We start from the raw sequence: 14,529 nt of genomic DNA, 5'->3' as shown, positions 1-14,529 counted from the left end.
CGACTGTCTACACCAGTGATTCTAAACCACAGGGCTGGGGCCCATGGTTGGGCCGAGAGCACCTCCAAGAGGGCCGCTGGAAGTTTTTTTGTTTTACACCTCTGGGCCGTGAGACGCTGACTTCTAATCCATGAGCCACGTAAGGTGTCAGTAGTGAGTCACTGAATTGACTTGACAGCTGCAAATCTGGGACAGTTACCAACTATGGAGAAGTTCTTGAAAAGAAAAAATGATAAAGAAAGTGATGTCAAACCCCAGCAACAGTAAAAACTTCACCTGGTACTTGCACCTGGTTCTGCTGCAGGTTGGACTTTTCCATGACAAATAAATATCTTTGCGATGATCACATGGTTTCATGTCATTTCACAAAGTTTTGGTTTGTTTACATGTAAATAGATTAAATATGGTCATTGATATGGTCAAATGAAATCAAGAGGAATGAATCCGTTCTATTTAATGGGCTCCAGGTCCATTTGTTCTGGGAAAGGTGGGCCCCCACATCAGAAAGGTTCAGAACCCCAGCTCTACACTGGGAGCCTTCGGAGGTCACCGAGCAGGTCGCGCCAGTCTCATCGAGACTCGTGAACCTGCCTGTTCACACACCAGGCCAGAGGCCCGCGTTCCTGCGCGACTCCAAAACTCCAGAAAGCTTGAACTCACACAGATGGAGGAAGAGGAAATGATTTGCGAGGTGAAAACGGAGCGCGCGGCTTTAGCAGACTTATGCGAATAAGCGTGTATTTATTTTCAGGACTCAGACGCTCAGACTCTCACACACGACGCTCTAAGCTGCGAGCATAAATCACAAGCACCGCTAACCTCCTGGTCTAGACGGCAGCTCACACGCTTCCGTCTGGTTCTCTTCCTCTCGCAGTCAGGAAGACATTAAAACAAACCTGGCGAGGAGAGCAAGTCACCGGGGAGGAGACCCAACTAGAGCTGGACAGACAGTCTGGCTCTCGTCTTGGAGGCAACAATGGCATCAACTTTACTTAGGTCCTCGCTGGTGAGGTTCAGTCAAGCATCCAAGGCTTCACACAACCTGCTGCTTCACTGGGTGAAGCCTCACTGGAGTCTGATGTTGACACCAGCTGACTCGTGATGTCATCTACAAATATCAACTTCCTGTCAGGATTTCTTCACACTGTAAAAGTGGACTGCCAAGAGTCACCTTCCCTGATTCTCTCGACTTTTTTTCTCTTGACTTTTTATTCAAGTCCTTCTACTTCTCATTAATTGCAAAATGAACTTTGCGATGGCAGCATTATTTCACCATAAATAATTGAACAATTCATTTTTCAATTACATTTTTGGATTAAAAAATAATGAATACGTTTTTTAAAACAAAATAAATTCAATGAAACGCACATTCCTTTTGTACCGTTTTGATGACAATTTTTTTTTTAAACACATCACAAAATCTGCTCCCTGAACAAAGGTCTAGTCACAGATCTCTGGCCTTCAACCCTGAGTTGGCCCTGCCCACTGGACCCACAAGAAAACAGGGTCAGAGCGTCTAAACTGCAATTAAGCGATGTGAATCGAACAAAGGCTTTTGGTTCTGAAAAAGTTTAGAATCTGACAAACTGGTTATAAAAAATTTTTTGAATGTGTTATAAATCCCCAAATGCTAAGAAACAAAAAAGGTTTGAATTTTTAAATACATATAAGTAAGTTTATTGCTTTTGTATTGTCAAGTTTAGATAAATGTGTGTGATGTCACAAGCTCAGTTTTCCTATTACACCAACAGTTCCACTGAGGCTCCTCGCTGTGGAACCACCAGCTCCCCCCAGATCCAACCCCTCCCCCAGGTTCAATCCATTTCCTCTCTTTCAATCTGCCAACTTCCACCAGGTGTGGAGCGGAGCTACGCTTCTGCACCGCTGTTGCACGTCTTTAAATCAGCAAGGATTCTGTTTGTTACAGAGCAACGCACGGCACCGTTTCAAGATGGAGTGGAGAGGGTCATTCAAACAGGAAGTCAGCCTGTGAAAACTCCATAATAAAAGTAGCGCAGATGCATTTTACTGTGAGAGAAACAGGATTATAAAACAGAAGTCCATAATTGTAGTTTAAAATTATACTTTAGACACAAGAAACTCTCAACAGTTGAGATTTGGTTCGATCCACCCCTGTGTCTGTCGGACATGTGGAGTTCTGGTTTATATGATCATAGTTTTAAGCAGATGTTTAATTCAAGAAAACGTTTTATAATGACGTCAGTTACAGAGAATCTGCTCTGACTCTGACTCACCGTCACATGATGGCGAGTCTAGGTTGGTGCTGAATCCGCTCTCGCACACACACATGTAGGACCCCTCCTGGTTCCGACACTCCCCGTGGGGGGAGCAGAGTTCCGGCTCCTCCACACACTCGTCTACATCTGAGGAGAAGGAGGAAGTCCTGACTCACGTCTGAGCGTTGGACGAAGAGCTCGCGTTCTCACCTCTGCAGCTGGTGCCGTTGACCTGCCGGTATCCGCTGGGACAGTTGCACGTGTAGGAGCCCACCGTGTTCACGCACTCGCCCACAGAGTCACAGGTGTCGGGCAGCTCCGAGCACTCGTCCACGTCTGCGGGACACCCACATTCAACAGATCGTAGATGAGAGCTGTGGCAACACTGCAGCAATCCATGGCTGAGCTCTAGAGGTCAGCGTGAGACGAGAGGTGATACCTTCGCAGTGATGCTGCGAGGTGGTCGACAGCCTGAACCCGGGAACACACTCGCACATGAAGGATCCTTCCGTGTTGCGGCAGTGACCTCTGGTGCACATGCGCTGGTCCTGGCACTCGTCCACGTCTGGAACATCAGAGAGGTCAAGAGCTGCAGCAGGATCACTTTCATGCACTCGCTGATGTGAGGAGCAACCCCACCCACACCTGGATCAGAACTCTGGATCTCTACCTGACATCAGACCTGAATATCCACCGCTGACGGCATGAACGGTCTGATGTTCCATGTCGATACACAACCAGAGACTTTGTGCAGGTCTGTTCCCATAAATGTGTTTTCTTAGTCACGATGTTCCTCTGCTTTTGGCAGCATCTGCGCGCATCTGTCAGCTGCTTATTAAACTCAGTGAAGAGCACTGGCTAATGACTTCCCCCGAGCGTCACCTTCAGTCTGCGCCAACCCAAGGGGAGGAGGCGAGACCCTTGTGAGGCACAGGCCATGGTAGTTTCAGAGGGTCAACAGGTTCACGGCTCGATTGGAGAACCACCTCTCATTCATGCAGCCGTCGCTCCACACACCACCTTTCATCCAACCAACAGTAAGAGCAAGTCGAAGACCTACCGACACACTGGCCTCCAAGGCCGGTGAAGCCTGGCGGGCAGGACTCGCACTTGTAGCCCCCCGGAGTGTTGATGCAGAGTCCAGAGGGACACGGAGTCTGGGCCGCACACTCATCCACATCTGTGGAAAGCAGGCGATGAAAGAAGCTCAGAATCTAGGGAAACAAAGTCGCAGCCACGGTCCAAGCAGGGATCACTTCAGATCAGACGGCTCTTAAAGTCGGTCGTGGACAGAAGACTGAGTGACCTCAGCTGCGAGTCAGACAGGAACACAGGGCTGACATCACTGTACATTGGCAAACAGATGTTCTTGACTCAACATTAGGTGGCTCAGGAATACCACACGTTTGACACCATCTCGTGATCACAGCACAGTGCTGATCTAGACTTATGAACACACACAAGTGCTGGCAAACGTTCCAGTTGAAGGTGCCAGGAATCGCACAAATACTTAAGAACAGCTTCTCTCTGGATTCTATTAGAAGATCAGTCATCAGAGTAGAACCACAACTCCTGCTAGAGAAGCCAGTTCTCTTGTCACGATGCCTCCTGAGAGAGAGAGAGATGACATCTCCCTGACCTCTGGAAAAGGGCTGGAGGAGGTTCAAGTGACGATATAGAACTGGGCCGTTTAGTTTGCCGCTGACTTTCTGACGGGAGAGGAGGAAGACGGTGAATGAACGAATGGGTGGAGCATCAACTCAGCTGTCTCTCTCAGGAACAACTAAAACCGTTTCCTGCTACAACAGCTGATGCTCTTGAGAGTGAAGAACAAGCTGAACTTGATATCCAACTATAAATCCAGCCAGGAAGAGCTCACATCAGAATGAGTCTCTCTTCCAACACTGGCTGTCACACTTGAACACAAAGCACATCCTCTCTGACAAACACTCACAGCTGGGACGTCGGAGCATCATGCGGGCTCTTCAGCGCCCCCTGCTTTTGTACTAATGGTATTACCTTGTCACAGCTCTTCTTAGAGCTGTGGGCTGACTCGCCCCCTCGGGCTCAGTTCCGAGTCGTCGGTGGTGGGGGTGGGGGGCTCGGTTGAAATAGCAGGAAACCACGTAATAACAGTGTGTCATATTTATATCCAAACACGGGGAGACGGCAAACCATGGCAGACGCTTGTTACCATGTGGTTGCCAACCAACATTCCCTCAGTTGTGCTGCTAATTCTATTAGGAGGACGTCTTACACCTCAGGAACCAAGTCTGCTGTGTCTGCGGTGGAGTGTGTAGTGCAAACTCCCCCTGATACTGGAAGGTCTCTGGCCTTACAGGCCCTCGGTCAGGAACCACATCAGACCGACTATGTGATTCAGATCTACTCAGAAACACAGCAGTCACGTTCCAAACAAGATGGAAGGGTGAGTGGAGACCTTCCCGGGTGGAGATCCAGGACCATAAGCACTCGTGATCATCAGAACTTCCTGTGTTGGAGGTGGTCAGTAACGGTCTGAGCGAGTCAGACAGGCGCTCACCCACACAGCTGGTCCCGTTTTCGTGGACGATGAAGCCTCGTGGGCAGTCGCACACAAAACCACCTTCAGTGTTTCTGCACCGACCACCGTAGCACAGAGATGGACTTTGTGCGCATTCGTCGACGTCTGGGGGGAGAGGGAAACTCTCAGACTCTGGCCACGACTCCAGTTGCATGTTCTGCACTCACCCACGCAGGTGCTCTGCTCTCCGTCAGAGTGGAAGCCCTCGTCGCAGTGGCAGGTGTAGCCCTGGACGGTGTTGTAGCACACGCCCTGGCCGCAGATGTACGGGTTCACCAGGCACTCGTCCACCTCTGTAGAGAGACTCTCGTCACTCAGTTCCGTTGCCTAGTATTCCGGTCCACCTTTCTAGTGCTTTTTTTTCCAACTTTTTGTCTTGTGTTTTCCTGCCTTTCTCCTCGGTTCAGAGCGTTTTAATCATCCACTTTTGGCGACAGCTTTTCCAGTCTGTCTGTTTTTCTGCTGCCATTTTTACTGACCGTCAACCTGTTTCTTTGGTGCAACCCACTGTGGTCTGGATTGTTACAAGGAGAGTGAGTTCAACAGTGAAACACACGTGATCATGTCATGCAAGTGTTTGTTCATGAACGGTGAAACTTTCCTGATACTTGCAGTCCAGCACACATGTTCAAGTGCAGCGGCAAGAACATTTTACTGGAAATCTGTTGCACTTAATACTCTTTATGCTTATGGAACTGGCCAGAACTGGACCTTTGTAAGTGCAGGAGTTCCTGGTCCACTGATCACATTGATGCACAAGACACGTGGCAGCTAGGATGAGAACAACAACAACAAACATGGAGGAATCCCTGAACAAAAGCAAACAAAAGCATCTGTTTGCTTCTGTTCAGGGAGGTCTTTCACTACACAATGTCCAGGGTTTCCACTACTCTGAATGGACTTGAAATTCTTATAAAACTGAAATTCTTATAGAAATATTTTGAAGACAATGAAAGAGCTTTAGTTTAAATAAGGTGATATAAAAACTTGAATATAGCCACCATGGTGATTTATTGTGCTGTTGTCAAACTGATGCAAAATAAACAATATTTTGCGGTTTAAATGTATGTATGGATCCATCATTTGATTCAGTCAGCTCTGGTGGCAAATATTACCAATTAAATACCATTAAACTGCGAATAATTGAGATTAATTAATCACAAATGTTTTAATCGGCTTATAGAAACGCCTTATAAGAACATTTACAGCAACCCTACATGACTGCATGGCTGACATATTCTGCGGGTCACGTCTCACCAGCAGACTGGGTCGGGGCGATGTCCTGACTGGCTTTGGACGGCAGGATCTCCACAGGCGCGGGGGGGGAGCTTCTCTCGATCACCTCTGTGAAGATGGAGAAACATCAGGTCAGAGGCTGAGAGAGACGAGCGGTTCCTTCTCCAGCGGGTCCGTCCTGAGTTGCTCCTCATGACTAGAACGCTCTCTCTGGATCTCAGAGTTCTGCTGAGTGATTAAGTTGTGGCTAAGCTTTGAGAATCTGTGATGGCGGCGAGTCAACACCTGGGTACGCCACCTGCATCTTGACCGTGGAGAGACCTGCGGTGAGCTGTGGCAGCAGAGCTTCGGCTCCACGGCTGCTGCTAACCAGCTCCTTTAACAAGAACACACAGAGTCATGTGACTGGAATGACTTGAGCGACTGTGGGCAGGCAGCTGCTGCGGGAAGCGGACCAGCGTGGGGCGCCACTGTGTGCCGCAGGTCAGCGGTGCAGCAGGCAGATAGAAAGACGGTGGCTGAGCTCAGCGCTGACGTCGCGGTCATGCAGCAGCAGGGCCAACGTCATGCAACAGACACGGACCAGCTGGAGCAGGTGCATGCTGCAACATGGAGGGCGTCACCGGACCTACCTGAGGCGACACCGCTGTGGTGGGGGGCGCTGACCGATAACCAGAGAGACAAACAAACAGACCACGTCCATCAAACCTGAGTCCAAACTCTGACTTTATCGAGCCGTTCACAACCTCCTGTGACAAAGTGACTCGAAAACTGTCTGCACTAAAGCCATCGACATCACACTACCATGACACACACACGGCGCTTTCAATTCTGGACCACTATTACACGGAGTATTGTCTTCACTGACGGCAAAACAGGACTTAACAGCTGACTCCAACTGAGATGTTTGAAGCTCTGAGTCAGTCGACGTGAGCAAGTCAGGAGTGAGGACTTTCATTCTCTGACTCGCTGGAACATATGAATCAGAGACTGGCTGCACATCCTCTGCACCGGTGGACGCCACATCACCTCCTTGTATGGAGCATTATCAGCGGAGATGGAGGACTCACCGGGTATCTCCTCCGGAGGAAGCTCAACCGGTCGCTCAGGTGCTGGCTGGGGTTCAGGAGTGACAGGCTCAGTGGGCACCTGGTGGACCGGCTTGTTGAAGGGAGGATTTGGGAGCACGGTGTAGCCCCTCCCACCCGGGCAGATCTCTTTGAACTGAGCTGCACGGAAACAGAAGTGAGGGTTGAAATTAGTTTTAAATAGAACCAAAACACATTTACCAAAACACAGTGAAAACTCTGTCCTCAGCAGCGCTGACCTCACACATCCTGAAGCCTCGTGATGCTTCTCTAGACCAGCACATGAAAGTTTATGTGTGACCTGACATGTTCAACCAGCTTCAGACATGCAAGTCTGCCTCAATGATGAAGGTCTCAGCAGAGCTTTGCTGCGTCTGGCCCCTGAAGGTTCTGACTGTTGTTAGACAGGTGAAATGTCTGCAGACATGAGAGAGGTTGGGAGCTTCAGAAGAGCCGTGCTGCACTGCCTTACCTGTTCCTGGAGGGGGGCATTTGTCACAGTGCGGCCCCCAAGCTTTGCCCACACTGCAGCAGCACAGCTGTCTGCTCAGCTGCACAGACACTGGGTGCAAACACTGCCGACCCGAGATCACCAAGAGGAAGCAAGCTCCCTTCTCCTCGTGGACGGCAGGCGTGTTGGCTGAGGAGCAGCAGGACAGAGGAGGAGGTGCGAGTGAAGAAGACATATGAGGACAGATAAAGAGACCCTTCACCGAGCACACAAACGGACCTACAACAACATGAAACTGAGCAGCCAGGCAGCACGGCAGCGTGGTCAGTTGGTGCAGGCCATGCCAGAGCCAGCAGCCATCACTCCCAGAGCTAAGCTGCTTTTCCACATTTTCCAAGCAGAGCGCGACTGAGTAGGAGCTGTAAGTGGGACATCATGTTTGGCTCCTCCTCAGCCGACCCCTATGATTACTGCTTCTCTTCCAGCACCGATCATGAATTTAAATGACAGTAACTCCAGTCACTTAGAGTAAATCATTTATACAGCGATTTTAAACCGGACTGGAGTCATAGCAGGAGTCAAGCGGACAATGCTTCATCAAGCAGGATGAGAGCAGCAGGTCCAAAAGAGGTAAAGAAGAGTCTGTTGAGAGGGAGGAGGAGCTGGAGTGATAGCTGCAGGACTCTGGCTGAACAGTGGGTAAGGACGCAACAAGCTGGAGGAGTAACAGAGTGAGACAAGGAGCTGAATGGAGGAATGGACCTTCTGACTTCATTCTCCAAACGTTCCTGTTCAGAGTCACTTCCATGCAGTTATGACTCGCTTGAGCTCGCAGACGGAGTGGGTGAATGGATGAGTGGAGTAAGTGAGATGAGCGAAGGCCTGATCTTCTCACAAGACTCCTCCGTGCAACTGCACCGAAGAGCTTGTGGGGCCACACAGTTGAACCAGGAGACCAGGTCAGCCAGCATCAGAGGAGCAACATAATCACTTCAATGACGCAACACCATCAGCTGAATTCGACAAGATGACCGAACAGGTTTCACATTCACCGACTGGCTTCAGCAGGTTCCAGTCCTCTTAGAACTCTGAAGCCTGCGTGTGAATTTACGACCATGGAGTGTTTCACATTAAAGCCATCGTGCCGCTACATCTGTGAAACTGCCACAGCGACTCTTGAACGTCGACACTCGATCTTCTCGGCAGGACATGCATGCAAGGTCGAGGAGAGGTCATGCTGTCACCACCATCGTGACGTCGAGGGGCTCATGAGTAGAGGGAGGTTTGCAGCTCACACAGGGAAGCATGTCAGGCACATGCTCTGGTCTCACACTCCAGTCAATGAACACTTACAGATGCAGGTGCTGAGAGTGGGGTCCGGGATGAAGCCAGGTTTGCAGTGACACCTGTAGCTGCCCACCGTGTTCATGCAGTTGCCATTGGGACACACACCGGGCAGCTGACACTCGTCCACATCTGCAGACACAGTTCAACACAGGTCACACACGAACCTGAGGACACCAGCAGTGGGTGCCCACATTTAAAAAGATTTCATATCATATCATCTCATTTCAAATCTTTTTATGTTTTTTTTTTTTTACTTACCTTACTATGATATAGTTTATATTGATTTTGTTTCCAAAGGTACAAACTAATCTTATATTTTTTTCCTGAACTTTACTTCATACATACATTAATAACATTGGAGTTTAATTTAATTTCTGGAGTTTATTATTATTATTATTGTTATTGGAGATATATTTGTACACAAAAAGCCCACTTATTGTCATTTTTAACATTTTGAACCACGATTTGAAGCACAAGTTGCACCACTGGGGTTCCAATTGAAGGTGACCCACGTCGTTCAGCTTGGATGATCATGACATGTTTAAATTCTCACCTTGACAGTAGGAGCTGTTGATCCTCTTGTAGCCATGAGGACAATCTCTCAGAGGAATAGCTGCGGAGCAGGAGAGGTCAGAGGTCAGGACATCAGAACGTGCCAGGTGCTTACATGTTTCCTCTGACCGTTCCATGACCTTTGACCCACTTTGACAAACAAAATAGAAGCTTGAAATAACTTCGGACAACATGGCTTAACTTCTACAGACCATTCACTGGCACCAACCAACATACCGTAGCTAATACTGCCCACTACCGGTGCCAGCTCCTGGAGCTGAGCAGACAAAAGGGTTGTGACTTCTTTGACATTTGTTGAGGCTAAGCAAACACTTGACCTCAGAAAACAGAAGTCTTGACAGGCCCGACAGCTATTTAACGACAGACCCAGAGAAGCAAAGTAACCAGCAGACTTACAGGGTTTCTTCGGGCACTTCTGGCACTTGTGGAATCCCCAGGATGTCCCCATGGAGCCACAGCACTGGTCCTGCTTGGTGAGGCCCGGCAGAGCTTTGCCACACTGAGTGAACAGGGAAAAAAACTGAATCCAGACTCAAACTATGCATCAAGGTTTGAGTCTGGGAGTCGCCGTCTACAGCTATACCTGACTTCCTGCTGTCTCCTGAAAGCAGCGTCCTAACGCATTCTTGCTAGCGACGGGCTGATATTGGGGGACCTGGTACCCCTGCTGGCCTGGGTACAGGATGTTGTAGCCGTGGTGCTGGATCTTCTGGCTGCTCTCGCTGTGGTGATAAGTGTAGGTGGTCGACGATGAGGAGCCTGACTGTGAACCTTTGAGCTTGTGTCCGTTGTTGTGGAAGTTGTCCAGCTGAGACACCTGGTGGACCTGGACCGAGGCCTCGGGGGGATGCTTGATGTGGATGTTGACAATGTTTGGGCCGTAGGCTGGAACACAGCAGATGCTTGAGCTGGTGGACCTCAGCAGAAAGGTTCAGCTCGCAATATTGCATTTCTAGAATCGACATTTCAGTGCTCGACTGACAAGGACAGCGTTTGTCTCACTTCAAAACTTTATTGATACTCATGGACTGTCAAAGTTTGCTTTGTGGCAAAATAACAACTGAGTGTCAGTAGCTACAGTTTTTCACAAATGAATAGGGACATTAAGCAGGTGTGCGCTTTTGCCCATGTTCCTTTGGTGGTGAGCCTAGTCTTTTTTTCAATGAATCAAGAGTGCTGTGGCTAAAAAAAGGTTGAAAAACACTGGACAAGGGCATACGAACCATGTGACACAAACCATGTTGAGAACCTCTGCACTCACCTTGGCCCTGACTGTTGCTGTACGTCAGAGGTAGCGTATGTGTGGAGTGGACCTGGGTTTGACCGTAGCTGCCCGTCATCTGCTGCTGGTGTCCGCTGTGCACCTGCATCTGGCAGAACTTCCCAGTGAAGTTGGGGGGGCACTGACACTTGTCTCTGGCGCCGCACTTGCCTCCATTGATGCACGGCAGGTGACAAACAACTGTGAGGAGAGCAGAGCAGGTGAACCTCAGATGACAACTTGACAAGATTCAACCTCCATCTGTCTGCAGTCCATCACACAGCCCAACACTCCTGACTCAACCAAACAGCCTTTTAAAGGAGTGTGGGAGGAAACCAGAGCTAATGTTCTTGACAGTATCTGTTATGTTGGTGATGTTAGGATGAGGAAAACATTATTGGCTGCTCTAGTGTTGATAACATCTTTAAGTTACATTTAGAAGAGATGGAAAAGGTGCGATCAGTCGTGAGTTAACTATGGTTGTCATGTGACTGACATTTCATTTTGTAAACATCTGCACTGGCTGTAAAACTACTACTTCCCATCCCTACTTATAGGGTGGATTGAGCGTGTGATGTTCTTAAAAGGTAGACTTAAAAAGTGCCTCAAATGGTCGAGGAGTTCATCACTATGAAATCCATAATTCAATGAAACACAGACATTGCAGTCTCATATTAAACCATTACACATTTAAGGGCCCAGTTTTTATTGATTGTTATTGTTCACCTCCCTGAGAGGAGGAGGTCCAACTGGAGCTGTGAATGTGGGATGATGATGACTCAGCTAAGACAGAACCAGAAATCTGAACCATTGCAGTCTTCACGCTGAAGTCACACCTGCCCTTTCTCTCCCTTCAAATCAATTTGACTGGTTTCCCTCCAACTGCAGATAAAGTCTGGACGGCAGCTGACACAAAGGAGTTGGCAGGTTCAGGCGTACCGACGGAAGCCAGCGTGAGCCGCCAGGAGCTCTCAGTCTTTGGCGAGACGCTGCGCTCACCTGGGAGACGGAATGCCAGACACGCTGGAAAAACACCACTTAAGTCGAGTCTCGGGGGGCTGCAGGGAGCCAAGGCGGATTCTGATTCAAAAATAATCCCCAGCAGCGGTTTATCAGGTCATTTGCCGAACATTTCTGAGCAGCGAACGACCATCCCGGATTGGCAGCGGTCCCGCCCGTCATATGTGAATGATCTTTCCCAACATCTGCTGCAGACCAGATCGTGAAGACTGCTTTTCATAGTCGTCCTCAGACAAACTCTGACACGGCGAGAGCGTGTTCCCAAAATACTCCCGACATCTGCCTGTGACGGAGAGGAGCCAGGGGTGAGTGCGGCAGGAAGAGCCGTTCTTTCAACCAGCAAGTCAAGCGAGTCACAGGAATCTGAGTCACTAGCGCATGATTCACAGGAAGCGAGTCACTGGAGCATGACTCACCATGCTTAAACTGGACTCCACTCTGTTCTGGTTTCTCAGTTACAGCTCTGTCATTATATGAGGGATTTCAACCTCTGTTCCACAACTTCAGTTCATTGTTGCCTGGGGATCATGTGACACTCGTTCGTGTAACAGGCCTCTTGGTGTCATGTGTCTGTTGCAGCTGTGACAGATGTAAAAACACATTTGGTGAAAGGGCAGTTTTCTTCTCAGATGTGTAACTCCTGACATGAGCAGTGAAGGAGAAACAGTGATGGAGCCGGTCCGGCCCCAGGGAACTGGGCTGCCGTCCCAGCGAGCAACCAAAGCTGGTGTAAAGCCCTCTGCCATCTGTCGAAAACATAAAGAGGCTACATTTGCTCTAAAACCAGTTTATGGTGCTCGTGCTGCCGTTTATTCTCGGGATTAGCGTAATACTTCTTCAGACTTGTGAAAGAGTTCTCGCTGACTTGGTCTGAGGTCCCGATGAAGACACAGCTCTGTTTCTGGACCTGACACGATCAGCCCACATGTCATCACAGTCCGTGGGCGAGTTGAAACATGCGGGGCCCCTTCCTCTCTGCTCCTCCCTCCACACTCGGGTAGGAATGAGATACGAGAGCTGAGGTTTTATGCTCCATATCGCCACTTCCATGGCGGAAATCTCAGGGACGAGGGGGCAGCAGGCAGGGTGGGCCTGCCAGAGGAGGGGCGACGGATCTTTGTGACTGTCGTCCGAGTCTGCAGCCGTGATGTTAGCATCACTCTGTTGTAGCTGCAGAGTGAGAGGGCAGAACGATCTCTCACTGTGTGGATGATGGTTGGCCCACTGGTTACCCAAACATGATGGGACTTGAACCCAGAACCACATCGGCTTGTTGCGGTTTTGTGCTCAAAAGTAGACGTGTCTCTTTTGTGGCCAAAACAAGACGTGTCTGAATCATCATGTTGCGTTTATCACCATGCAAGTTCAGGTTAGCAATGGCTAGCATTTTGCTTGATAGCATGGTTGCACTCATGTTTACATTCAAGGAACAGTTGATAACTCCATCAGTTTACTTCAACTGGTGATAAACATGGTCACATGACTCAGAGTAGAACACACAATATGTTGAGAAGAACAGTTGATCCTCTATTTGGTTGCAAACATTCTCGAGCTTCATGACGTCCGACAACACACGTCATACATGTGGACCTTCATGTCGGAGGGACTCACTACTGGTCACGTTTCTGACTCTCCAGTACTAGTCACCCATGTCTCTGTCAGACACATGTTGTGTGGTCCTCACAGTGTCTCACAGCAGCAAGCTCCAACCAGTGCGCACGACAAACACAGCTCGCTCACATCAGTCTTGCCAGAAACATTTCCATATTATGGAACTCTCCTTGAGCATGATGGGTTTCTACTGTAGGTCAAGTTCTGGTTGATCAAGTCTGTGTTAGACCATCAAAGCCTGAGACTGAAGACCAACAAAACACCTCAGACTAATTTTAAAAACAAAACCTGAGGGAGAACCTTTGAAGAGAACCTGGATGGATGTGTTTTACTTGTCAATCTGGGTCCAGAACCACGAGGTCCATGGTCCCCTGCAAGCTATGCAGTTCCACCCACGAGTGGATCAGGACTCGTACTGAATTGACTCGATGGAAGAAGTGGTGCGTGATTCACAGAAGAAGGTCTGACGAGAGGATTCCTTACCTACTCTGAAGTTGGGAGCCGTCAGTGTGTCGGTGGCGTGGCCGTTCTCACTGATGATGGTGGTGGTGTTCCCCTGCTCACAGTTGTTGTGGCAGCGTCCTCCGACACAGGTCAGCTTGCAGATGGTGGGAGTGAAGACCACCTTGATCCGGCCCGTGTGGTTCCCCACTGCCACGGAGAACAGGACGCAGAGCCAGGGGAGGGGGAGGGAGAGCAGAGCAACTTTGGTTAGTCTCTGATCCATTAGATTTGAAGCCTCTACAAGTTCACGCTCGTCTGAACGCGGCAGCCGACTCAGAAAAAAGTGTTTGTTAATGTGAGTCGTCTGTCCGCCGCTCCTGAGTCGTCTCTCCTTAATCCTGTGGCGCCTCTGAAACGAGAGCAGGGATATCAAAAAAAAAGAGGGGGAGACAAGTCAGCAAACAAAACTCTGGGATGTCTTCCAATTCTTTATCGTGCGTCTCGGAGAGGTGGCTGTTGGCCGGCGACCAACCCCGGCGTTGTTCCCAAACTGACGAACACCTTCGGCTCATGTGCGCGCCTGCCTGTCTCTCCCCCTCGCTCACCCTCTGCCTGTTGGTTCCTCACCTACTCTGATCACCGTCAGTCGGGTCGCACACCTACTGAACTATTGTGGGACGATGAGTTGCTGAGACAGC

The 14,529-nt window shown here is 49.4% G+C and overlaps 1 protein-coding gene across 3 annotated transcripts in view; it reads right to left on the bottom strand.

The window, feature by feature from the left end:
- ltbp1 (latent transforming growth factor beta binding protein 1) overlaps positions 1 to 14,529 on the bottom strand; it is a 42,204-nt gene that overhangs the window by 7,093 nt on the left and 20,582 nt on the right. The window contains exons 5-21 of one of the 3 annotated variants that reach the window (XM_053874731.1): positions 13,871 to 14,038; positions 10,757 to 10,957; positions 10,079 to 10,380; positions 9,892 to 9,994; positions 9,476 to 9,535; positions 8,929 to 9,051; positions 7,597 to 7,764; positions 7,107 to 7,265; positions 6,669 to 6,697; positions 6,322 to 6,412; positions 6,058 to 6,144; positions 4,968 to 5,093; positions 4,780 to 4,905; positions 3,298 to 3,417; positions 2,677 to 2,802; positions 2,448 to 2,573; positions 2,256 to 2,384 (exon numbers count right to left, since the gene is read on the bottom strand). In XM_053874731.1, coding sequence (XP_053730706.1) covers positions 2,256 to 2,384; positions 2,448 to 2,573; positions 2,677 to 2,802; positions 3,298 to 3,417; positions 4,780 to 4,905; positions 4,968 to 5,093; positions 6,058 to 6,144; positions 6,322 to 6,412; positions 6,669 to 6,697; positions 7,107 to 7,265; positions 7,597 to 7,764; positions 8,929 to 9,051; positions 9,476 to 9,535; positions 9,892 to 9,994; positions 10,079 to 10,380; positions 10,757 to 10,957; positions 13,871 to 14,038 — 2,244 coding nt within the window. The remainder of the gene's footprint in view (positions 1 to 2,255; positions 2,385 to 2,447; positions 2,574 to 2,676; positions 2,803 to 3,297; positions 3,418 to 4,779; positions 4,906 to 4,967; positions 5,094 to 6,057; positions 6,145 to 6,321; positions 6,413 to 6,668; positions 6,698 to 7,106; positions 7,266 to 7,596; positions 7,765 to 8,928; positions 9,052 to 9,475; positions 9,536 to 9,891; positions 9,995 to 10,078; positions 10,381 to 10,756; positions 10,958 to 13,870; positions 14,039 to 14,529) is intronic. The other 2 variants (XM_053874733.1, XM_053874732.1) reach the window with 2 other exon arrangements.

This window comes from Synchiropus splendidus, chromosome 9 (genome assembly GCF_027744825.2).
Source record: "Synchiropus splendidus isolate RoL2022-P1 chromosome 9, RoL_Sspl_1.0, whole genome shotgun sequence".
NCBI lineage: Eukaryota > Metazoa > Chordata > Actinopteri > Syngnathiformes > Callionymidae > Synchiropus > Synchiropus splendidus.
This window is presented reverse-complemented; position numbering and strand designations above follow the sequence as displayed.